The 24,586-nt window shown below is 43.2% G+C and overlaps 1 protein-coding gene across 2 annotated transcripts in view; it reads left to right on the top strand.

The window, feature by feature from the left end:
* Nucleotides 1–3,201: 3,201 nt before the first annotated feature.
* The window catches only part of tcf7l1b (transcription factor 7 like 1b), a 37,193-nt gene continuing 15,808 nt past the window's right edge, over nucleotides 3,202–24,586 (top strand). The window contains exons 1-3 of one of the 2 annotated variants that reach the window (XM_017417225.3): nucleotides 3,202–4,163; nucleotides 4,286–4,358; nucleotides 4,488–4,615. In XM_017417225.3, the coding sequence (XP_017272714.1) occupies nucleotides 3,978–4,163; nucleotides 4,286–4,358; nucleotides 4,488–4,615 (387 nt within the window). In that variant the 5' untranslated portion in view covers nucleotides 3,202–3,977. The remainder of the gene's footprint in view (nucleotides 4,164–4,285; nucleotides 4,359–4,487; nucleotides 4,616–24,586) is intronic. The other variant, XM_017417226.3, reaches the window with a different exon arrangement.

Here is a 24,586-nt window from a genome sequence, read left to right as displayed (position 1 = left end):
TCTCCTGGACTCTGTCTTCTACTCTCTCCATCAAACACACACACACATGCGCCGAGCACCGCACAAACATACACTAGCAGGGACACATTTCGCATATACATGTGTGCTGGCACGCGCCACGTCTCCGTCTCTGCTTTTTCACACTTTCTTTAGTGAGAAAAAAAGAAGAAGAAGAAAAAAAAATCACTACTCAGTCACGTACGACATGCCAGAGTTGTGAGAGCAACTTCAAAGTGAGGCAGATGCAGGGACAGCACCCTCTGAATAAATTTTCTGGCCACCAGTCGATCTGCCCCCGGGCTAAGATTGTGGCTGTTCGCATCTCTCCTGACCCCTCATCAGCTCCCTGCTACAACCCATCTCGCTCCAACGGGGCAGCCGACGGGGGAGCAAACGATGCAAATGGAGATAAAGAACGTAGGGGAAATAAGTTTTGTCAAACTGTAGATTATCAGATCATGCAAAAAAAAATTAAAAAAGGTCAAAGTGCAGCCACTTAGAGGGGCTTTGGACTGAGAGTTTTACTTACAACCAGGCGTTTTTTTTTTTTTTTTTTTCTGTAGTTTCCTCCCAAACCAACAAGTGCTTGTAATGATAGGCAGCCTTGAAACTGTTGCTTTCTCACTTGAATAAAACATGACAGATAAACTGGATTATTTCTCACTGTACTGTTACAGAACAACAGTCTACTTACTGCATGCCAGTGGTGCTTTGTAACACACTGCTCCAACGTGTGTGTGTGAGGTGTCCTTATTCAGGAGATATTCCTGTCTAGCGGCTGCCTCTGCATGTCGTTCTTCTTATTTTTTATTTTTTTTCTGCGTTGACTTGTTTAAATATTTGATTTCTTTATTAATCTTTTATAAGGCCATGGCAGATGAGCACTGAATATTTGTAATCCCACCTGCCGGGACAAGAGGAGAGTAGATCAACTCTGACGTGTGATACATTTAAAAAAATACAATAAAATAAAATAAAAGTATCTGTTTTGCATTTATTTTCGGCGCAAAAAAAGACAGTATTGTGAATTAGTGTTGAGCCAAGCAGGTTGAATCATGAAGCTGGATGAGCAAATGTATTTGGTACATTCTCTGCATTCTGTGCCCCCCCTCTTTTAAACACACACACACACACACACACAAACAATGATGTGCTGCCCTGGGGCCAAATCTTCACCAGTGTGTGTACATGCAAGTGCAGCAATGTGTATTTCAGTGCATGAGATCCCCTCTATTACTGAAATTCATAGAAGATTCAGTATGCGGCTGCACTATATGTTGCTTTAAACTGAATACAAATACATACACACACACACAGACACACACACACGCACACACACAGAAACACCCAGAAGGAATCTGGGGATCTAATGAGGCCCATGGAGACACCGCTGAATTGTCAGTCAACCTTCAGCTCGCTGACACACAGTCAACAACATCAATGACTTCTTTTCTTAAACAAGAGCAGCCTGTCGGATGGCATCAGCGAAAAAGAAAAGTGTGAGGTCCACTGGCATTGGACTGACACAGTAGGTGAAGCTGGAATGAGGAAATGTTCTTAAAAAAAAAAACAATAAAACTGCTAACTTGCTTGTGTTGGAAAACTTTTCAGCTCTCCACGAGCCCACGAAATTTCATTTCTACAGTATGTCTTTTTTTTTTCTTTTCCCCTACTGGCATGATAAAGATTTATAAGCAAAGTTGCTCCACAAGAACAAAAGAAAAGAAAAACATAAAGATGTTGTAACTACTACCCCCCTCCTCCTCCTCCTCCTCCCCTGTCCTTCCAAGCAAGACCGCTTGCAAAACCAGGTCAACAATCCTGTTCCTCAAACCAACAATGGAGCAACGTGCTTTGGGCCTGCAGAGGGAGAGGGATAAGAGCAGCGTAAGGCGGGCATGTCCTGTCACAGAAAGGGCCTGGCTGCTCCCGTTGCCTCACCGCCGAGCCTTCGGTTGGGCCATAATGGGCCCTGCTTATCCCAGGTGTTAGCGTGCATTGTCCTCCCTCTCCCTCTCCAGACGTGCAATTTGAACAGCAGCAGCGTGTAATTTGGGAGTTTGTCACTAAAAACCTGTGTGGCGTGTCATCTTTACTGAGACGGAGGCCGTGTGGTCTGTGGCAGAAATATCAGCTGCTCACAGCTAGTGCTTAAGATTTATTCAAGCAAATGCGGACAGCAAATGATAATACATAACAATAACAATCAGAAAAGTGGAATACCGAGTGCTGATTGGCTGCTGAAATTTGCTGACGAAGCTGAAACTATATTGTTAAAGGCAGAACACTAGCTAAAAGGAACAAAACTCTAGCTAAAAGATGCAAATGCTAAAACCTAAAAGTAGCAAAAGATTAGCTAGAAGCTAAAAGTGACAAAATCATAGCTTAAGGCTAAAAGTAGCAGAATGGCAGCTTAATGCTAAAAGTATCAAAAGGCTAGCTAATTGCTAAAAGTGGCAGAATGGCAGCTTAATACCAAAAGTAGCAAAAGGCTAGCTTAAAGCTAAAGCAGCAGACTGGTAGCTAAATGCTACAAGTAACAAAAGACTAGCTAAAATTTAAAAACAGCAAAAGGCTGAAGTGGTGGAATCATAGCTAAAAGCAAAAGTATGAGACTGGTAGCTAAATGTTAAAAGTATAAGTAGCAAAAGGGTAGCTACATTCTAAAAGTAGCAAAAGTCTGACCTAAAGCAAGAAGTAGCAAAAGGCTAGCAAGAAGCTAAAAATGGCAGAATCATAGCTGCAAGCTAAAAGTGGCATTTAAGAAGACAAAAACTAAAAAAAAATTAGCAAAAAGCTGAAGCAGATTTCAAAAGAGAACAGTGTTTCTGAAGGAGTTGAGGAGATCTCATTGTTTTTTTTCTGTCGGTGTGTGTGTAAATATTTCACAATAAAGTTAAAAACCAGACAAATTCAAAACAGGAAAACAAATTATTAGCGTGCGCGCCAAATTAGCAAGAACACCGTAATAATTTGCAGCCATTGTTTGTTATTTTTGTATATTGTCTTGCTTGCCCCCCCTCCTGGCCCTGTCGGTGTGATTGTGCGGTCGGTGTGGGGGCTGCGCCTCGGTGGTTGGAGGGTTAAGAATAGCTGATCTGCATGGGGCTGAATGGAGTGTCGGTTTTCAGCGCAAACTCCTCCTCTGAGCCGCGGACAGCCTGCGCTTTTCCTTCCACTTCAACAACCAAGTAGTTTTTTTTTTCTTTCTTCTTCTTCTTTTTCCGGAGCGCACTCTCTCCAGCAGCAATGTGGAGGGAAGGAAGGAGCGGCTGAAAGATTTGTCGCATTTCTCTCTCGCTGTGCTTTTTTTTATTATTATAATTTTATTTTTATTAAACAGAACTTTGTGGATGAACACCAGAAACAGTTTGTTCTTACGGCAAGGAAAGTGAGTCAGAAGTAAAGAAACCTCCCCCTCGTTTTCTTTCTTTTTTTTTTGGCACTTAATCCATTTTGTCCTTTTTATGCATGGATATACGGAGATGAAACTGGAACTGTTGCTTTCTCTCGACTGGGCTGTATAAGTTTATGTTGTCTCCAGGTTCCATAGGAGGAGAGAAAGTCCCCCCCCCCACCTCTCCCACACACACACACACACACATACACACCGCCACCCCCCCCCAATCCACCCCTCCATTCCTCAGGAGCACAAGAGACATACAAGGAGGACCGCAAGTTGTCCACAAGCTGCAAAAGGAGACGAAACTTTGCCAAGTTGCTGCGCGTTCGGCCGCAGACGCCGAAGCGTCCGTTCGCTCCTCTCCACGCGGCGCCAGAGTTGAACTTCTAAACTGTGGATTATGGACACGGATGGAGCACGGAGCCGACTTCACAGGATGAACGGGGACTTGTGAAACTATTACTGCGATCAGAGCGGCGCGTTTTGGGCAAACACCGACGCAGAAAAGTAAACTCTTCGTGTTTTTGTTTGTTGTTGTTTTTTCCCCCCCTTCCACGTCCAACGGTGCGCAAAAATGCCGCAGCTGAACGGAGGCGGCGGGGACGATCTGGGGGCCAACGATGAGATGATTCCCTTCAAAGACGAAGGGGAGCAGGAGGAAAAGATCTCCGAAAACGTCTCCGCGGAGAGGGACCTGGACGACGTCAAGTCCTCCCTGGTGAACGAGTCGGAGAACAACAGCAGCTCGTCGGACTCGGAGGTAAAAAAAAAAAAAAAGTTCACGAATTGAGCCACTGTGTGACCAGCAGTGTTGAGAGTTATAATAGTTTCTTCTCCCCCCCCCCCTCCTGTTTGTGTCTGTGTGCATGTCCTCCCTTGCAGCAGGCAGAGAGGCGCCCCCAAACCAGACCCGACTCAGAAAGTTACGAAAAAACACGAGACTACTTCAGCGAAGGTGAACGTTTGTATAAATAAATAACATCCGCAGTATTTTTTTAAACACAAAGAGCTACTACGTGTGGGCTGTGTGCTTTGAGAAGTCCTGACCCCCCCCCCCAATCTGTCCCTCCCCCCTCTTCTGCAGCACTGAGAAGACAGCAAGATGGTGGCCTTTTTAAGAGTCCGCACTATCCAGGCTACCCGTTTCTGATGATCCCGGACCTCACCAACCCGTACATATCCAACGGCTCTCTGTCTCCCAGCGCAAGAACAGTGAGTGTTCCGGTGGATTCCGCTTTCCTTCCTGCTCTCCTTCTCTGCACACACACACACACACACACAGACTCACACACACACACAAGAAAACTTTTGGCCGTGCGTAAAAGTTCCTTGTGCACAGCCAGACCGCCATATTCCCTCCAAGTGGCCTCTCAAGGAGTCGTACTAACTACTTCTTTGTTCTTTTAGGAGGGGAGATAAATTTCTCCCTGCCACCCAGCCATGCACAAACTTTTGCATCTGACTTATCATTTCAGCTCAAATTTATTTATTTATTTGTTAAATATGTCATTACATAAAAACACCCAAACTGGACCTTTTATTTTATTATTTAGTGACCTCACCTTTTAACAGTGATATTATCACCATCATTCTTATATTTCAGCTCCGACAGGGTATTGTTCTTCAAGTATTTACTCGTAGTATATATATATATATATATATATATATATATATATATATATATATATATATATGTTTATATATATATATATATATGTTTATATGTTTATATGCAGCTAGATGAGTTTCCTTTTTGCGCCCGTTTTAGTCATTTTTGTTTTGGTGGGGCTTTCCTTCATTGTGCAGGCCGGTAACCACCATCTTACTGTGCTTTAGGCTCAAATGCAAGCTTTCTGCACGCCAGCACGAGAGGAGGAAAAAGGTTGTCTCCTGAGTTATATCCTGCAGTAACAACAATGCAAGTATCTTGCGTCAACACACATGCAAAGGCAGCTCGCTGCAGCTGCCTGTGACAAGACGCTGTCCAGAGGCTTTAAATGTCGAGATAAGGACCTGGCAGTCGAGTGTTGCTGATGTGCCGTTCGCGGCAGGTTTCTGCGTGCTGCTGCCGCACCAACCGTTATGGGAAAGTTTAAACTGCTTAAGGTATTTGCTGCACTTGTTAATATCGCAAGTTTCCCAGTATTAGCGCCGCTGTAAACATCACGTGTGTGACATGTAGTTGGGTAAACCCCCGAGAGCTCGTTGTACGTCAGTCAGAAAATCACACACACGTCTAACAATAGCTCTCGGTGACTACTGGCTCCGGACAGGGGTTGCAGGACTTTTGGGGACAAAATAAACTAGAACCGGTTTGAAATTTGGACTAAGCAAACTTCCTTGAAATAATCCCCCCACCCTGCATCACCCTCAAACCCTGTCACCTCCCCAAAAAACAACAAGGACTTTCCTTTAGGCCTGGCAGGCGTCTTGACTGAGGAGACACCCACCCCCCACCTTTCTGTCTCCTTTTTCACCGTTCCAGGCCCGCTCACATCGCCTCCCCATATCTTCCATTCAATTAGAAAGGCGTTAGTTGACCATTGTTATTCTGAGCAGCCCCGATGGCTTCATTGGAGGTCTCCTTTGGGGCTCATTAACTAAATGGCTGCGCTCCTTGTACTATGGTATGCTTGTAGTTTGTCTTGTGCTGTTGGTTTTGGAGTTTCGCGGTAGTAAATGTTTTTGTTGCACCTGCTTTATGGTATTTAAAGTTTTTTAGAACCGATGGAAGAAAAGAAATGTGACACATGTTCGAAGTCTTGCTTTGTTTTCTTATGAAAGCTTCTTACTTCCTTATGTTTTAGTGGAGTAAAAATAATTCAAAATTAATTGTTTTTCTTGCTTGAGGCAAATTAATGAATAATTAGAGGGGATTTCTTTTAGCTGAGGAGTCTAATCTTCCATATTTGAGAGGTGGGGGGTGAAAGGAATGAGGTCAATGGGACAGGGTGAGCTGACCGTGTCAATCATCACTGTGGCAGAAAACAAGCAGGCAGACAATAGCTGGCATACTTAGCAGCCGTCTTAAGGTCTCCATATTGCCCTGCCCTCATGGCTCAGTGTGAAAGCTGTGAGTGTGATTGATGAGAGGCTCAAGTTAGTACCTTTTTAGCCTCGCATTCTCGCCGTTGGGGCTGTTTGGACCTGTGGATCGTCGCCGATCTGGGGAATGATATTTACCAGCGGCCTGCGCGAGCACGCCTGGCTGGCAGCTCGCTTGAACCGATGAGCTCCACAGTTAAATTTATCCCGCGTCATCAATCTGCGAAACGTGCAGATTAGCTAGCGAGATAGGCGCAAGCAGCCCCGGCGCTTGGCAAACACCTCGCGATATTGCAGGGCTCAGAAAACCCTGCTGAGGCTGAGAGATTTGTTTTATGGGCTTCAAGTGGTATGTGGTTGTACTTGTGCCGCATGAGGCACGTTAAAAGTTACCTCTGTCGAGCACATCATGTGATTAATTCCAGAAAATTACACTTTTTTTTAAAATTTTAAGGTGGAGAGCTGCAGTTTTATAGCTTTGGGTAAACATTTTTGCAATTGCAGATGTGTGCCTGCTGTATTTTCCCCCCACATTTCCTGGATATGTGTGTTTAAATCTCACTTTTTATGGCGTTACCTGTAAAGACTTTAGTGCAGTTTCACAAGAGTGCGCTTTATAACAAACGCTAGATGTTGTTCTCGAGTCAAGGCGCAGTATTTCAGTCAACAATGTGCGACAAGATAAAGGGTTTAAGCCCTGAACTTTTTGAAAGAAAAAAAAAAAGGAAAACAAAAACGAATGTGGCAATCCCATCATGAGCAATGAGAGACAGGCCTACATGGGATCAGCGCAGTTCCCCCGAGGGCCAAGCATAACTGATTTAAAGCCTGCTCAGAGCTGACATTCCGCTGTAATCCACTGAGAGCTGAGGAGGAGGTTTTATGTTTGCAGAGATGTTCCACCAGACTTCTGCTTGTGTGAGGTTAAGGTTCCTGGGTGTTTTTTTTTTTTCTCTCCCCCCCCCGACTTACAAACTCGACTTAACAAATCCAGCTCATTGTTTGTCACTTTGCAGCTCTGCATTGTTCCCTCAGAGACAGCCTAGTGCCAGTTTTAACTGGTGAACGCACACACTCCGCTTGACGCCATCTCTTGTCACCTTCCTCAGTACTTTCAGATAACTATGCTTGTACATCATCCTCATCGTCACTAAAGAGTGAAATGCCTCTTGTGTGTGAGAGGTGGCAAGTAGGCGAGAGCGAGGCCCGCCGCTCAAACATATCTTCATCAAATAACGCGGTGGGACACTCCAAACTCCCGAGCATGATTGTTGAATAGCAGATTGTTTGAGATCAAGATAGAAAAGCTTGTATAGGTCTGAACTTGTCGGCGGCGATGTCTGCATGCCTCTCCGACTGTGTTTTTTTTCTCATTCTTTCTGCCGCTTTCGGTGCTTAAAAATGTGCAGACAAAGAAAAGTCAACATAGACATTGTCCGCTGGAATAAAAGGGCCTCTCCCTGCGAAAAGCAGAGCCTGTTTGTGTGGAGGTGTCTTTTCATCAGGTGGCTCACTTGGCATTTCACTCACCTTGCTGTGCACGTGCGTCTGTGTGTGTGTGTGTGCAAATGAGCAAACATGCAGCCATGCGTGCAGTGTACGTTTGTCTGTGCTAAGTCTGTAGGTGCCAGAGGTTGAGGAAAGGAGGAGGAGGGGGGGTGCGTTCAGGTGAGGCTATGTTGATATTTTGCAACAGAGGGAACAGTGTACGGCACTCACCTTCTGACAACCGTCAGTGTTGTATTCCTGAATCTTAGCGCGCAAATATTTTCTCAGCCAAGCGCTGTGTCAACAGAGCTTACATTTTTGACTAGGTTTCTAGTTTTTAAAGGAGTTTTTCTTCAAAGGCAAACACATCCACATCAGTCTGGTGGCACTGTTCAATTAGAAACAGATCCCCAGCAGCCGCAGAAGTGCTGAGAGCTCCTCGGGTTTGGGGTGATTACCCTCAACAATAATCTTTTGAACCTATGGAGAGCGTTGAACAGAAAAAGAAAGAGGTGATTACGGTATAAATAGTTCCATATTTTGACCACCGTTTGTCTTTCATGAGCGCAAGGGTAATCAAGATCAGATGTAATTAGTGCGACACAAACCGAAGCAGTTTTTAGCAGCACTTACAGCCTTTCATTTTGGCTTTTGCGCCAACACGCGTCTTTCCATTTGCATTTCCTTTTCATGCTCACTTCCTAACATTGCTGTGTGAAATGGTGTCAGTCCTGGTCTGCATCCTTCCCTCCTCGGTCTCTGTGGAAAGCCCGAGCTGGCGTCAATTCCTTCTGCTACGCCATAGCCTGCTAGTTCGCTACCTAAACCCACCCATTCGCCCGCTTGGCATTAGGAATTCTGTTTATAGCGCTCTCTGGCTTCTCGAGCTCAGGGCCCATCAGGAGCATCTCTGCCCCCTCGGAGGAAAGGATAACCAACATCTCCCCTCTCCAGCCGCAGACTCCCCATGTTCAGTGGCATCAATGAATCCCTTTGATGTGCCAAGATGAATATATCTGTGCAAATGTTTTTTTTTTTTTTCCCCTTCTTTAAATCAATTTATGTGTTTTTCTCATTTGCTATGTTTGGCCGTGGCTATACTGTGCAGCTTGGTGCATTGCTTTTCCTTGCGAACGCTGGAGCAAAACTTGTGTTTTGGGTTCAAAGGGTTGTTGGTTGAAGGTGAACATCTCTAACACGCCTGAATTCACTCCGAAGTTTCAAGCTTTGATACAGTTTGTGTTATTGACCTCATATCAGCAAGCCTAAGAACTAAAAAAAAACCTCTGTTGCAGAGGTAAATTTTTTAGGTTTTGCAGTAAGGTTAAAATCCGTAGCTGTTCAGAGAGGAAACTCTTGGTCATGTCTACACGTTTACTGACTGCTGTACAACAACTGCAGTATATATTGGATGGTAATCACTGCAGAGTTAGTCTACTCTGTTAGACTCAAAGATAGCTGAGGCTGAAATTTTAGAGTCCAAGGCTTTCGCTCTACAGCGGCGAATTGTCTGAAAAATAAAAGTTTTAGCTGGGAATTAAAGCGGTGGGAGATGGAGGGGAGAGGGTGAGGGGGGACGTGAGTCATGTATCTTGCATTTTGTGAATACCAGCTTAGTTGTGTCTGTTTTGTGGTATTAATCCGGGGTCCTGGTGCAAATGGGGAGGAAAGGGCCCCTGGGTTTGTAAGAAGCGCATTGTCGCACTCGCTCTGAAATGACCGCAAAACAATTTGTCCCGAAAGAACTTTCGCCAGGATTCAGTGAGTGACACGTTTAAAAGTGTAGATTCAGATCTGCTTTGGTTGTTGTGTCACAGCCGGGCTAAATAGTTCTTTAGATGTTCAGGTTTCACATTCGTAAAATGATGGGAAGTGGAAAAAACAGCCCAACAACTGTCAAAACTTCAACATATCTGAGTTAATTTAAAAGGAAACCAATTGACTCTCTCAATAAGACATGGTGATTTATCAATCTGCTGCTCAGTTTACATCTAAAAGACTGAACTTCAGTGCCACTTTCAAACACTGAGCTATCCTAACCTGGTGGAATATTTGTATATAACTTTTATGAAGGGGTGGGGCGACTGCAGACTGTGTTATTGGACTGTCCTGTGGACGTCTATGAGGCCCATTCATACCCATAACCCGTGCTGTTTAGCTCAACTGAAGACATGTTTTCCTTCTGTAATTGTACCCTTAAACTTTTAGCTTAGTTCTAATAAAATGTGATTGTGCAGCAGGAAGAAAACACACACACACACACACATCTTAACAGGGTTTCATCAGTCTGGTATTCCAGCCAGCTGTTTTCAGTTTAAGCACTGCAGGCAGCAGGAGAGGAAGAGAAAAGCACGCAGGAGGAGAGATTGTTGATGAGATGTGTTGGTGGGAGCATAAACTGGGGCAGATACGGGTGCTGCTATTCCTTTGCCTGTTATCCCAAGGTGGGCCCGCTTCCAGACCTTGAGGCACTCACTTATCAGAGGGATTTTGTCTCCCACAGAGCAACAGCTTCTCCTCCGTACAGACCACAATGCCTCGCCGCTCTCCCCCAGTAACAGGTCAATCAAGAAAAGTCAGGAGGATATCAGATCGTGCTCACGTAGCATCAGCTCTGCTAAGATTTACATCAGGCTCCTCTTCAGGTCACGCACAGGGCAAATGGTTCGTTAAAGGCCGCGTTGTACAGTCTGTGTGTAGTATCAGTGCGCTTGTAGTGGTCATACTAAATTAAGAAGTAGATGGATATCTTTCCTGGATGGGGTTAGCTGACAGTAAGCAGAGCAGCTGTTCTTCATGTTCAAGTTGTAAATCAGCTCTGTTGGTTTTCTCTGAGTTGGTTCAGCTTCTTTTGGAGTTTTTTTTTTATTTTTAAATAGTGCCACAAATTTGGACCATTCTAGACTGGGTTTGTGTCTTTTCTTCACCCGATTGAAATTTAAGTGGGCTAGTTTTAACTTAAAGGAATGGTTTGGGTCTTTTGGAAAAGGGGAAAGGTTATAAACAGTTATTGTTTTACTTGTTGTAAACTGCTCTGTGAGATTGGTTCTGACTCGCTGCCATCTTAAAGCAACTTTTTCGCAGCAAGCACATTTTTTAAAATAAACCTTTACATTTACTTAGACGTTCGTGGTTATTAGAAAGTGCAAAAAGTGTCACCAGCAGCAGCTAGTTTAGTGCTCTGACAGTGAATCTTATGCGACTGACAGTGATGTAAAAGTTTATAAAATACCATTCACACAAACTGCCATAAAGTATTTGAGACCGGAGCCGTTTAAGATGGTAGCTATCCACTTTTGGTCTTGGCCTTGCTGTTGTCAATCCAGTCAGAATCAAACTCCTTTTTTCCAAACTCAGGTCTCAAAAAGTTATCTCCTACGTTTCAGAAACTTTTCACAGAACCCCACTTCAAAAGATCTGAACTTTTTCTTTAAGCAGGTTTTTAGTTTCCAGAGAATGCCAATTTAAATCCTGCTCCCCTATAATGTTTGATGTTGCATTATTAGCATTTTTATGAATAATATATATATAGAGAGATATATTTTTACAATGTAAAACTACAAAACCCTATATGGCTACAGATGATGATGCAGCTGATGACACCCACCCGCCATCTGCAATATCTATTCTGTAGCTCTAGAAAAAACAAGCAGTGTGTGTGTAATAGCGCTTATGTTTGAGCGCATAAATCTTGAAGGCAGCCATGGGGAATTTTTTCATGTTTAAAACATTTAAATAAGTAGGACGCATGTTACTCTTTGGTTATTTTGATGTGGAAGATGGAAAAGTGTGAGCTGGAGAAGGATAATTTTAACATGCCTTGTCGTAAATGAATTGGATGATTTTAAAGTATCTTCTTGGCTTTTTTCATCCTGTTATACAAACATTTAGATTCCTTTATATTCTACAAATTAAGCAGTTTATTTGTGACCTCTCATGAAAAGAAATATAATTACTTCAGTTTAGTTTAATTTTTTTGTCAGACAGTTTATGTCCTTCTTGCTTTGATTTAATCGTTTGTTTAAAATCACCCATATTCATTCTTCCCAGGAGCTCTGGCAGCTTGTCTCAATGGTGATAAAAACTTCACCTTTCTGTGCCCCTTTGCTCTCCCCCTGCTGCTCTCATAAACCAATTGTACTTGTTTAAAAGTCACAATGTTCTGCAGAGCATCAAATCTGATTAAAGCCGTGCAAAGGCACAAGTCATCTAAAATGTGAAGACTCCTTATTTTGAGACAGACTTGTGGATCTTGTTAGAAAAAGTAGCAGCGGCAGCAGAAACCGACGACGGCTGAGCTCTTCACTTCGGTCGCGGGATGTTGCTCCCCATCCTGACCCTATCAGCTCAATTTGAAATTATGAGGTAATGGTCTTGATTAGTCATGAGTAATGGCTGTGATGGAGGGCCTTGTGCTCAGCAGACATAAGACAGTCTTCAGTGATACAGGGATTCCCCCCTGAGCCTGCCCTGAGATAATCAGCATGATTAGTTTTTTTTTTTGTTGTTGTACTGAGGTTTTATCATGTGATGTACTCAGGTTTGGCTTTCAGTGACACTTTTTGGGGGGAAATGTATATTAGCAGTAAGCCAGTCTTGTGTAGGATGTAGGAGCTCAACGCCTGCATGAGTTTAACTCTACATCCCTTTATATCTCGATACTTAAATTCAGTCGCATTACTTTCTTCACATGTAGAGCAGCTACATTAGAAAAGAAGATCTAATCAACCCTGTATGACGTGGAGTAGGCCAGGGAGGCCTTTTTGTTTGATTTGCGCATGGGTTGGAGGGACTGGCTATTGGAAATCCCTGAAGCAGGCTTTAGGGGCAGGTCTGATTCTTGTGTGAAATGGGAAGGCTCTATAGCTCTCGGCTGACTTGACTGGGGCTGTATGGGTGTGTTGGCAGGGGGAGCGCCGGTCATGAATAGGGTCTTTGACTACCTCAGACTTGCCCTGAAAGGCAGGACAAAGACCCTAGGGCAACGGCTTAGAGCCTCACAGCTGAGCTACAGAATGCTTGGCCCAGTCTTCCTCCCTCTTTGCCTGATTTAAATACTACAGTGGCTTTCAGCATTCTGGTGACGAAGGCTCGCATTCAACGCAGCACATTTTCCATCAACCACCAATTCTCTGTTTTTGTTTACAGTGTACTAATCCCAGAGTCCTTTATGTAATCCATTGTATTTAATCCATCGGAGGTGCTGGTGAATATGCACCAGCGACTCCCTTAAAGCCGTCCGAAAGGCAGACTCATGTTGCTCACATTAAGTGGAATTTATTTTGTTTCAGATGAGCTGTTGGCACATGTGTGCACCACTGCTAATCACAGCTCCGCTCAGAGTTGTTAATTATGGAGAACCTTTGCCTATCTTCGCGCAAGACTGAAATATTGGCAAGCGGCGAAGACGAAACTTGGTGCAAACCTCTAATTGCTTGATTATTTTTGACAGAGCTGTGTGACTCTTCAGCTTTCGAAATTTTTGCAGGGGGAAAATAAATAGCCATAAATCTTTTCCGCGGAGTTAATGGGGTTACTTGAGTCCTGTCCAGACACTCTCTCCCTGCAGAGTGTCTAGTTTCAGATGTCACTCAGAGCTTTGTTTGTATCCCCACCTCCTCCCGGGTGAAGGGTCGGAGGTCATGGTTCAGGGCCAGTTGGCTGAGTGGCCACAAAAGCCCAGGCTTCCCCTCAGCACATCCGATCCCTTCTTCCACACCAGCCTGCAGCCACAATGACGGGATCGCTTTGCAACATTTGTCTTTTCTTATTATAACCTCGAACTACCTCAGGTTTATGTCACGGGTGTAATTATGAGGGCAAAGTTTGTATTTTCACACTAATCTCATAAAACTGGTTTGCAAGTTTAATGAATTCCAAGTCAAGTAATTATTCCGTTCGACTGAAAACTACCTTTCATCCGTACTGTTTACACAATCTGACACCTCGACTTGCTGAAGTTACAGTTAAACCGTCTGAAATTGATGCTCTAAAATCACTTCTGAGCAAAATCATGTGCATTGCCTTCTCTATACCAGAAGAACTTAAAACTTCACCCCCCTCCAAATCCAAAATCTCAACTTTTCTCCATGCCCCACCACCTCCACCCAAACATGTCCTCCAGCCAGGTTTATTATGCCGTTTCACGCAGACCAAAATTGCAGCTGCATGGAGAACAATCTGGAGCACATTAGCTCAGGCGCTGTGATTTATAAATTGTTTCTCAGGCCATAAATCCCTGCTGTAATTGTGCACAAGCACCCCTCTCTTTCTCCAGTCGTGCCCCCCCTTCCCCCTCCTCCCTCCATGCTCTTTTTCTTTTTCTCTCTGAGCAGCATACAATCCTTGGGTTAACACTTAATTGTTTGCAGAAGTGTGCAGTTTGGATTGAGCAGAGGTTTGTTGCATTGTGGAGCAGAACCCGAGCATGCAAGAAAAACCCAACTTTCTTATTCAAGATAAACTCTCCTACTTTGTGAATGCGGTTTGATATTTTTTTTTTTCTCTCTCTCTCTCTTTCTGTTGCATGGTTGGAGCTAAATATTAAAACGGGAAGAGAGAGTAATATCTTTAGCTCCATGTTCCTGTGGTTCATGCTCTGCATTCCTGAATACTGTGTAATTTGAAGGGGCCTCTCCTAAACTCTGTCCCTGGGAATCTGATATTTACAGCAGCCCCCGATCGTAATCACCTCGCCACTCTCATTAGATTGTATTGAGAATGAAAGATAGCAGCAGCTGTATACATTCTTATGTTCACCATTCAGGTCTCAGTGGCCTGGTGAATGTCATTCAGAGATTTTACTTTTTTACTGCAACAGACTGCATGACTTAATGTTAGTTCTGTAAAAGCATACTTCATCTTTCAAAATGTGTAACAAAAACCTAATAGCCAATATAGCGAAACAAATGGTTTTTCTGAATTATTCTTAAATTTTTTTCAGCGGCCTGACTTGTGATTTCTCCTTCTGCTTTCCCTCCCAGTCTGAAGACCTGTGTTTTGACTGAAAGATTTATTCTTTAACAGCATTTCAGACACGTGAAAACAGGGGGAGCCCTACATAAAAATGTAAATTGAATTTATGGCCAAGCGCATCTCTGGGTCATGATTTAAGCACTCATCGCTGAGTGCAAGTGAGATGACAGCGAAGCCTCAGAACTACATGGAAGTGACTTTTTTTTGGAGGTTTCAGGTAGAAAAATGTGCTGGCAACCTTCCAGACCTCCCTGCAGTCTGCTGACAATACGCATAACTAATCCTGGGGAATGTCATGGTAATTTTATGCTGTGTCACACGTTGTGGAAGTCTAGAAGCGCCTTTAAAAATTATTCGCTAATTGGATTCACATGAGCATTTTATTTTGTTTATATTTCACAAAACATATTCCATTTTGTTTGGTTACCGTTTTCACATTTAGTCCAGTAATGAGTTTATTTTATCACCTGCCATGTGGGCGAATGTGTAATTGCCTGGGTTTATATGTGCATTTGTTTGTTTGTATGTCTGTTAGCTAAACCAGTGGACCAGTGGATGGATTTTATCGATAGTCTCAGGAAGTAATAACTGGATGTACATCTACAACTGATTAACTTTGGAGTCTACCTCATAGAAGATGGCTGCCGCAGCTAATAAAGCTTAGCAAACACAAAAATGGCTATAACTCAAGTCAGTTTTACAGATATTAAGCTAAAATTTGATGTGGTGGTAGCTGAGTGTGATCTGCAATGCATACTCCAAATGCAAACAGATAACACAAGATCTTTACCTAAACCTTTGGTACACAATGCAGCAGGTGATATGCATTCCTTCAAAGAATTCTAGTTTCATTTAACTAAAGTGTTTTCTTCCTAGCTGTTTTTTTCCCAAATGTTTCTGTTGGCAAAATATATTTGTTAGGCCTCATCTGTTTGACAGGGCCATTCGCTGAGCCTATCATACCTGTGGCATTTGGGTGTGTGTGTTTGTGTGTGTGTGTCAGAGCTGCAGGAGACAGAGAGTGGAGTGAGTGAGGTTAGCAGTGGGGTGATAGCGATGTCAGGTAGTAAAAACTGAGATGAGGCAGGGCCCAGAAGTCTGCGAGGCCTGGAGATTTGCGCCTTTGCACTCAGAGAGCAAACACAGGAGGCATCTGCAGGCAGCTGTATGTGTGTGTGTGTGTATGTGTGTGTGTGGTGGGGGGCTGCTGCTCAGGACAGGAGGGGGTTTGGGGTAGTAGAGCTGGGTGGTGGTGAAGAGAGAGACAGGGTGGAGGAGGAGGGGGTGGTTGGACTTGCAGAGTGAACACAATCAGCCCTCTGTTTTCATAAGACTTGTGGTATGTGAGAGCAGAAACAAATGTGTTTAATTTAGGCTCGTTTTTTTTTCTCCCTCTCTTGCCTTCTCCACTACACCCACTTATGCCCACCTCAGTTTTTCTGAAGTGACTTTTTCTCTTCAAGTTGCTTCATTACCTCTCCTGCCTCCAACATCCATGCTTAGAAAAGTTTTTTTTTTAAAAAAGTACCAAAAAAAGCTAAAAAAAGCAGAAAGAAACAGTCTCTTATTGTGCCCCATCAGAGAAAACACACCTTTTTAGCACTTAAATCTACACTTTGAGGGTGGAAGTAAATATTTATCTGAAAATTCTGGGTAAAAAAGAAGAAACAGTTGTTATTTTTATACTTTTCACTGTGCATTTGGAGTGATTACTGGTCCTTGCTGTGGTATTTGCCCCATTCGGCATCCTGGGGTTATTACTGCCTCCTAAATGCCTTGGCAGGAAAACGCTGCATTATCCCGGTAACTCCTGCTGCCTCCAGTCCGTTTGGTCACAAATGAAAAATTTGCGTCTCACTTGTGTGCCACTGGCGTAGACTTTGACACGCACATTTGATTTCTAAGTTGAGCTTTACGGTAAACATCCAGCCGAGCGCTGGTTCTGGAGTTAATTATATAAACGTTTACGGACGTGAGTTTCAATGAAACAAGGCTACTCCTCCAAAAAAAAAAAAAAAACTCCTGTTCCTGTTCCTGTCGGACTGGCTAAACAATGCAACAGGATGTGGAATAGGACGATATCTTTGACATTTTGAGGTCTAGCTCATCCTGACACCAGATCATGATGACTGGAGTAGTTTGTCACTATTAAAAGCAGATCTTCCCCCACCCCAGGTACAGAAACCACATTACTGACTTCATGTAATTGACTTGAATAGCTTCACACCCTCTTCTTTCTGTCTTTATGAGATGGCCTTACCAGATGCATAATTATTTTCTCCTGTGTCTAATTACACAGTGAGGTTTTATGTGACCTGCTGTTGTGCTCTGTTACGGATTTACTCACTTATTCCTAACTGTAACCCCGGCCTCCTTTAACCGCTTGATTGAAATTACCTGAGTGTCGACGAGACAGACTGAGAATAAACTGCGGCTTCATTTGAGCGCCGATGTTAACAAGCCAGATGCAATATCAATATCTCCGTGACCCCAAAGAAGGCAGGGAAACTCTTAACACAAATAACTGCTTGAGTTGCAAAAAAATGCAAACTCCTGCTGAAGTCGCAGCTCCCTCAGTGGGATAGAAAGTTAAAAAAGGGGGTGTTTGTCTTGGCCCTGTATTCTGTTGGTGCTGTTTTATTACTGAAACAGCAGTAAATTTTGTCCATGGACTTTTCATATAAACCCGGGCCGGTCGTTTGTTTTGCCTTGTGCAGAATACACATGAGATATAGTCACAGGACTCACTTAATTCAAGGCCGAGCTCGCCTTGAAGGAATGCATGTTGCCCGCCGCCTTTCATGCCAGAAATTTAAACTAATATGGTCATACGTTGAGAAATAATGGGGTTATAGCCATTTTGGTTAAACCATGACAACAACGTTGTGTGCAATCTTGTGAGATATTGCAATATCTTGCGTGACATCACATGATTTGTTAGCTCTTCAAGTGCGTGTTATGGATGACTGTCAGCTATTACAACATCAGATTTTAGCTCATTATCTGTAGAATTCACAAAGTTATGGTCATTTTTAGTTAGGCTTGATTAGCTGTGGTGGCCATCTTGAATTGCACTGATTCCAAAAGCTATTGAGTTGTAGGTGTATGTCCGATGATGAATTTCTGAAAGTTTCATTAAACTCTGTTCTGTGGTTCAGGAAATATTTTGATTACAGACAGACAGGGTTGACTCCAATAGTTAACGGCAAAGTTTTAATTACTGGTGCGATCTAGAGCTCAGAATATAGGTTAGAGATCAGTCTGAGCTGCTACCACACCATTTTTTTTTTGCTCAATATCTGTAAAACTGACATAATCTTAGCTTTTACTGTTTTTGCTACAATTACTTTGCTGTGCCAGCCATCTTGAATTGGACTGGCTCCAAAAGTTAATCAGTTGTACATGTTCATTCAGTGATACTTTTTATGAGTTTGATTAAAGTCTGTTCAGTGATTTATGAGATATTTTGACAAACGGTAAACAAGTTTTTTATAGCTCTGCCTTCAATTTTGGCCCCAGATGATAAAGATAGAATCAAGTAAGATGGATCTAAAACATTGCTGTTCAGTTCATGCTACCGTGCTGGATTATTGTCCACCAACATGTATGCGAACCGAGGCAGCACGTCCAATCATCTTGGAAACCTTGGAGGAACCTTGACGCCGTCTTGTTTGGACCTCCCCTGTGCTGCCTCCCCTCTTCAATGCCCTCTTTCCCTCTTTGGACTAATAGTTCTTTTGTGTACAAGAGCATGTTAAGAGGCCAATGAGCCTGGCCTTAAGAGGCCACGTCGCCATAGAAACCACAGCACTCTGGATGTCTGACCTTTGACCCACTTTTTCTGCTGCTTGTGAATACAAGTGCAGGGCGACCGGCCGGGTCACAATGGAGGCCCGGCAAACTGAGGGAGTGCCCCTGTCATAGTCACTTAACTTCATTCCTCTATGGGCTAATGGACACTTCAAATGTGGTTTGCCATTAGCAGTGTGCTAATTTCCTCTGCAGCATCACGGGCTCTGCGAGGTTAATATGATGTAAAACCAAGAGAAGAGGCTTAAAATGAAATTCAAGTGATAAGCTCACACAGGGGGACAAGTAATAGTGTTTCTCATGGGTGATTGATTATACCACAGATAAATGCTGTCAGATGAAACTCATCTGAGCTAATTTCATTGAAAAGAATAACCCTTGGACTCTGCTTATATGAAGACGGCAACTGTGCTGCACACTCAGCTAACTGTTTCTTCCTCTTTTCACCTTTCTTTGAAGGAATTGTTCATAACTTTTGAAGTGGTGTTCTGTGGAAGGTTTATGAACAGTTAATATGTTACCAGTTTTAGATAGCTCTTTGAACAACTTCAGTTTGGAGAAAAGGGGTTTCATTTTGACCCGATTGACAAGCTAAAGGCCAGTTTGAGCAGGGCAAAGACCAAAGCGGTATCCTAAACCAACTCCAATCTCAAATATTTCATAGTGGCTCATGTGAATGCTCCATTATAAACCTTTGTTCTGTTGTTTGTAAGCACAAATAGCAGCACCAAAAGCAGCTTGCTACGGCGCATGAATATGAATATAGGAGTATGAATATTTCTGATGGAATAACCATCTAAACTGAAATTGACAGTGATGGTAAGAATAATTGAATGGGCTGCTATGAAGGTTTTGAGGTTGGAGTTGATATAAGAAAACAGTAATCCACATTGGTGGTGGCCCCACTCAGATTAGCACTTTATTCTGGTCAAAAATAAGTAGTAAATGAATTTAATTTTTATGACCTCTTTTACATTGCAAGTCACATTCACTCACACACAAATTCACAGATTTGGGGGTTTCATGGGGTTTAGCGTCTTATCGGCCAGCATAGAGGAAACTGGGATTAAACTGTCAGTCATACGATTAGCTGATGAACACTATTCTTCCTGAGCCACAGCTAGACTTCTCCAAACTTGAGAGCAATCAAAGAGCTTCAACAGGTACATAATTGCATCTAACTTTTCCAAAGGACCCAGCTTCAAAAGATCTGAGCTATCCCTTTAAGATGCTTTTAATTATTATCTTCCTTCCTGGCTGATACAGCTGATTGTGAACCATGTAATAGATTCCAATCCCCACTCACGGGAGTTTGTAGAGTTGTAGAGTGCAAGTCTGACCAGCTGAGCTTCTTGTCATTTCCCCATCGATTACACACTAATTAGCACAAAGACCGCCCAGGTTTGCTTAAGAATTGTCACTGTAATTGCCTCTAATGTTGGCAAACAATGAGGCCTAATGCAAACTCTGAGACAAGGCGGGGGCTACTTATCACATTGCCTTTGTCCTGTAATCTTTTAATTGTGTTTCATGCATAGAGCTGATGGGGCTATTGTCTGAAGTCGCTGTTCATATGGACTGGGGACGGTAATTAACACCTCAGCCAAACAGCAAGCTGTGTGGCCCATTTGTTTTCTATTGGGGGCTAAAAGAAAACAATGGGGAGGGGTTCTCCACACAGTAGGTGATTGACATTATCTGCTGGAGCGATCCATGGAGGCATTCCTGCAGCTCTGCTATTTACAAGTCAGGCAAAGCCATTTCACAAGTGTGAGGCCTCGTTTCAGCTGCCACTTTAACCTTATTTAGTCCTTTATTTGTTGTTGCTCTTAACTGCTTTTAGTTAATCATGTAAAAACATACAGCCAGCTTGAGATAGCAATTTGACATATTTATATTATCTAAATTTTTTGCATTTTGTCCTAATTATTATCAGATTACCAGCTCTTGGTGCAGCCGTTAAGTTGACAAATAGTTCTGAGCAAAGTTTGGAATTTTTTTGTGTCCCTTTGGCAAAGAGTCTGACTTAGTTTGACAGCAAATGTCCAGACATCTGTCTCCTCTCTCTGCTCTGATGTTGGCCCTGCAGTATGGCACCACACACTTCAGAGATGACAAAGACTCTTGGCCGTGTTTTCCCCTGCTCTGTGAGAGCGATGTAACAATTAGAACCCAGCTCTGGCAGGCCACATGCCCCAGAGCATATGTTGCATTCTCTCTGTTCAAACAACCAAAGGGCTCCAGTGTGGCCTTTTTGGAAAATTTCGGTGGCATCACTGCCACCTTTGTCGCATGTGGGTCCTGTTTAAAGTAGCACATTCTACTGATGTCTATTCTGAGTGTTGGAGGCAGCGGGGGGAAGCTGGAAGACAATTAGAGAGTGATGAAAATGGATCAGCTAAACTTCACTTTAGATTCTGGTTTCTTTCAGTTCTCCGTCCGAGTGCATTTACCAGAGTTTCCAGGTCCCAGGCTGAAACAGGCATTTCTGTGAGCCCTCACCATATGTCTGTATTTATTTCTAATAAAATAAGGCCATGTGTAAAGCATTACCAAAAGCCCCGCGGTTGAGTTGTTATTGGTTTATCTCGCTTTTAATTTTTTGCAAACATCTAAAATCACTTAAACCTTGGCATAACTATTTAAATATATATATATATATATATATATATATATATATATATATACTATAAAATGCACTTCAGTCAGAGGAGTAAGATTATGGAATGGTCTGGATTATGATTATAAAAATGCTGGTTCAATTAATTCATTTAAGAGAATGATAAAAGTTCATTTGTTAAAAAACTATGAATTTGTATAATTTGTATTGTAGGAGTTACTGTTTGAGGAGTTGAATTTTTGTTTTTGTTTTATTTGATGTTATTTGATTATTACCATTTTTGAAATTGATATTATTATTATTATTATTATCATTACTATTATTATTATTATTATTATTTTTAAATAGGGGCAGATATTATAAGATTTTTTCTTCTTCTGCTACCTTTCATTTTTTTTTGTTTGATTTGCATTTTTTTTGTATGTGAATGTTTTGTTTTTAAAATGAAAATGAATAAACTGAATAAATAAAAAATAAATAAATAAATAAAAATAATCTAGTTTTTATTGCCCTAACTTTTTTCCTGACACTTTTTTATTTTAACACTAAGAAAGTTCTTTTTTTTTAGCTCACAATTCCTCGTCTTTTGTTTCCCGAAACAGCACCTAGGCACCCTCCCTCTCTCCTTCTCATGTCCCAGTGAGTGGTGCGTTGCTCGAGTCTGGACGGGAGCTAATGTGACAGTGTGCGGTTGGTGTTACCTCGCGGGATGTTTCGGGGAGTGTGTGAACAGTTGCTACATGGGGCACACTGGCAATTAAAAGAAAAGTAGGTGCTCAGGAAAAAAAAAGCGCCTGGGGGCATGTTCCTCAGTCCTGGCAGAAGCTGTCAAAAACAGGGATGGATCCGGGTGGGAGAGCTGGGGTGGGCACGGACGGACCCGACCAAACGCTCACAGCAGCGCTTGTTTCATTTGTGGAAGGACTCATGATTGACATAGATTAGACGGAGAAAACTGCATTGTTTTGGATTTTCCCTCCAGAGAGTAGCATTCATTAGGCGCCCTGCACAGAGCAGAGGAAAGTTTCAATAGGGAGCTAGCAGCCTTTAAAAGCAACTGCCTCCTGACAGTTGTATGGACTTGGGCCCATTAGTTGAAACCTACGATTCAGCCTTGAGCAGTATAGTGAAAATGAAGAGGGCTGATGTCAACTCTGAGAATTCCCCCCTTTTCGAAGGGAAAAAGGGACCCCCTTCCCCCTGCCTCGGTGCTCTGTTGGACCCCAGCTGTCAGGAAACAATACCCTGTGCCTGCTCCAACAAACTCATTCCTGAAAATGTTTTTTTTTCTCCCCTCCTCTCCCTTTTTCCCCTCCTGCTATAATGTCTTTTCCATTTTAACCCACAGTCACCCAACCTTCCTTCCTTACAAACCCGGAATAACAAATGGAGTTTTAAAACTCAAAAGCTGAATGCATGACTCCTCCAGCTTGCTTGTTTGTCATCATTTATCCTTCAGACTTCTGAAGAGAGAACAATAGTTTGAATATATTCTTTAGCTAGATTTGTCTGTCATTTTTTTCCGGACGTCCATCCATCCATCCATTATCTGCCACTTGTTCCAGAGGTGGGTGATGGGGGCACCAGCTTGAGCAGGGAAGCCCAGACATCTCTGTCCATAGCCAGCTCTTCCAGGAGGATTCCAAGGCGTTCCCAGGCCAGCCAAGAGACATAGTCTCTCCAGCGTGTCCTGTGTTTTCTCTGGGTTCTCCTCCCAGTTGGACATGCTCGAAAACCTCCCTAGGGAGGCACTCAGGGGACATCCTTACCAAAGCTGAACCACCTCAACTGGCTCCTCTCAATTCACTCCCAACTTGGATAGAGCAGTCCCCCCTTTTCCAACTGAGGACCATGGCCTCAGATTTAGAGGTGCTGATTTTGATCCCAGCCGCTTCACACATGGCTGCAAACTGCTCCACTGAGAGCTGGAGATCATGGCACGATAACACCAACAGGACCACATCATTTTTCAAATATCTGAGACAGAATCCTGAGGCCACCAAACGAAACATCTTCCGCCCCTGTCTGCCCAGAGAAATTCTGTCCATAAAAGTCATGAACCGAATCGGTGACAATGGGCAGCACTGGCAAAGTCCAACTCTCACGCTGATGAGGTTCAACTTCCTGCTGGCAATGCAAACCAGACTTTTGCATCGTTTTTATAGGGACTGAATGGCCCTTAACATTGGACCCCCAATCTCATGCTCACACAGCACCTTCCACATGGTACCTCGGGGAACACTATTGAATCCATTCTCAAAGTCCACAAAACACATGTAGACAGGTTGGGCAAACTCCCATACCCCCTCGAGGATCCTAGTGAGGGTAAAGAGCTGGTCCAGTGTTCCACGGCCAGAACAGAACCCACATTGTTCCTCCTGAATCTGAAGTTTGACTATCAACTGAATACTCCTCTCCAGCATCCCTGAATAAACCTTACTGTGGAGGCTAAGGCTAAGTGTGATTTCATTGTAATTAGAACACACCCTCAAGGGAACCACCACCCCAGTCTGCCAATCCAGTAGCACTGCTCCCAGTGTCCATGTGATGTTGCAAAGGCATGTCAACCAAGACACCCCAGCAACATCCAGAGCCTTCAGGAAGTCAGGGCGGATCTCATTCACCTCCAAAGCCCACCCCAGAGTCCCCAGTTTCAGGTTCCTCCATGGAAGATGTGTTGGCGTAATTGAGAAAGTCCTCAAAGTATTCCTTCTACTGCCTGATGACATCACTGGTTTAGGTCAGCAGCACCAGTATACAGTGTTGGTAAAGTTCTGCTTCCCCCACCTCAGCCACCTGACGAATTGCCAGAATCTTCTCAGAGCCAACTGAGAGTCTCTATCCAAGACCTCACTGAACTCCTCCCACACCCGAGCCTTTGCCTCAGCAACAGCCACAACTGCAGCCCACTTGGCCCGCTGGTACCCCTCTGCTGCCTCTGGGGTCTTACCAGCTAACAAGGCCTAATAGGACACCTTCTTCAACTTGACGGCCTTCCTCACCTCGGCCTTCTTGGTTTTTTTTTTCATTCATCAAATGCTTACAAGAGATGGATGTGAAACTGTTTGTGCAGAAGAATTCAAATGTGGAATGACAAAATTCAGCGTGCAATGCAACCAGAATTAATTACCTTTGTAAGCACAAAAGGCAAGTGTGACAATAAACTGTGACACCTTAATGCATATGCTTGACATGGACCTGGATGAGCCAAACAGTGTCAATAGTAAAACACCTTTTTAATTAAT

This window comes from Kryptolebias marmoratus, linkage group LG1, assembly GCF_001649575.2.
Source record: "Kryptolebias marmoratus isolate JLee-2015 linkage group LG1, ASM164957v2, whole genome shotgun sequence".
In the NCBI taxonomy this organism is placed as follows: domain Eukaryota; kingdom Metazoa; phylum Chordata; class Actinopteri; order Cyprinodontiformes; family Rivulidae; genus Kryptolebias; species Kryptolebias marmoratus.
Note: the sequence above shows the minus strand (reverse complement) of the source record. Positions and strands in the feature narration are given on the sequence as shown.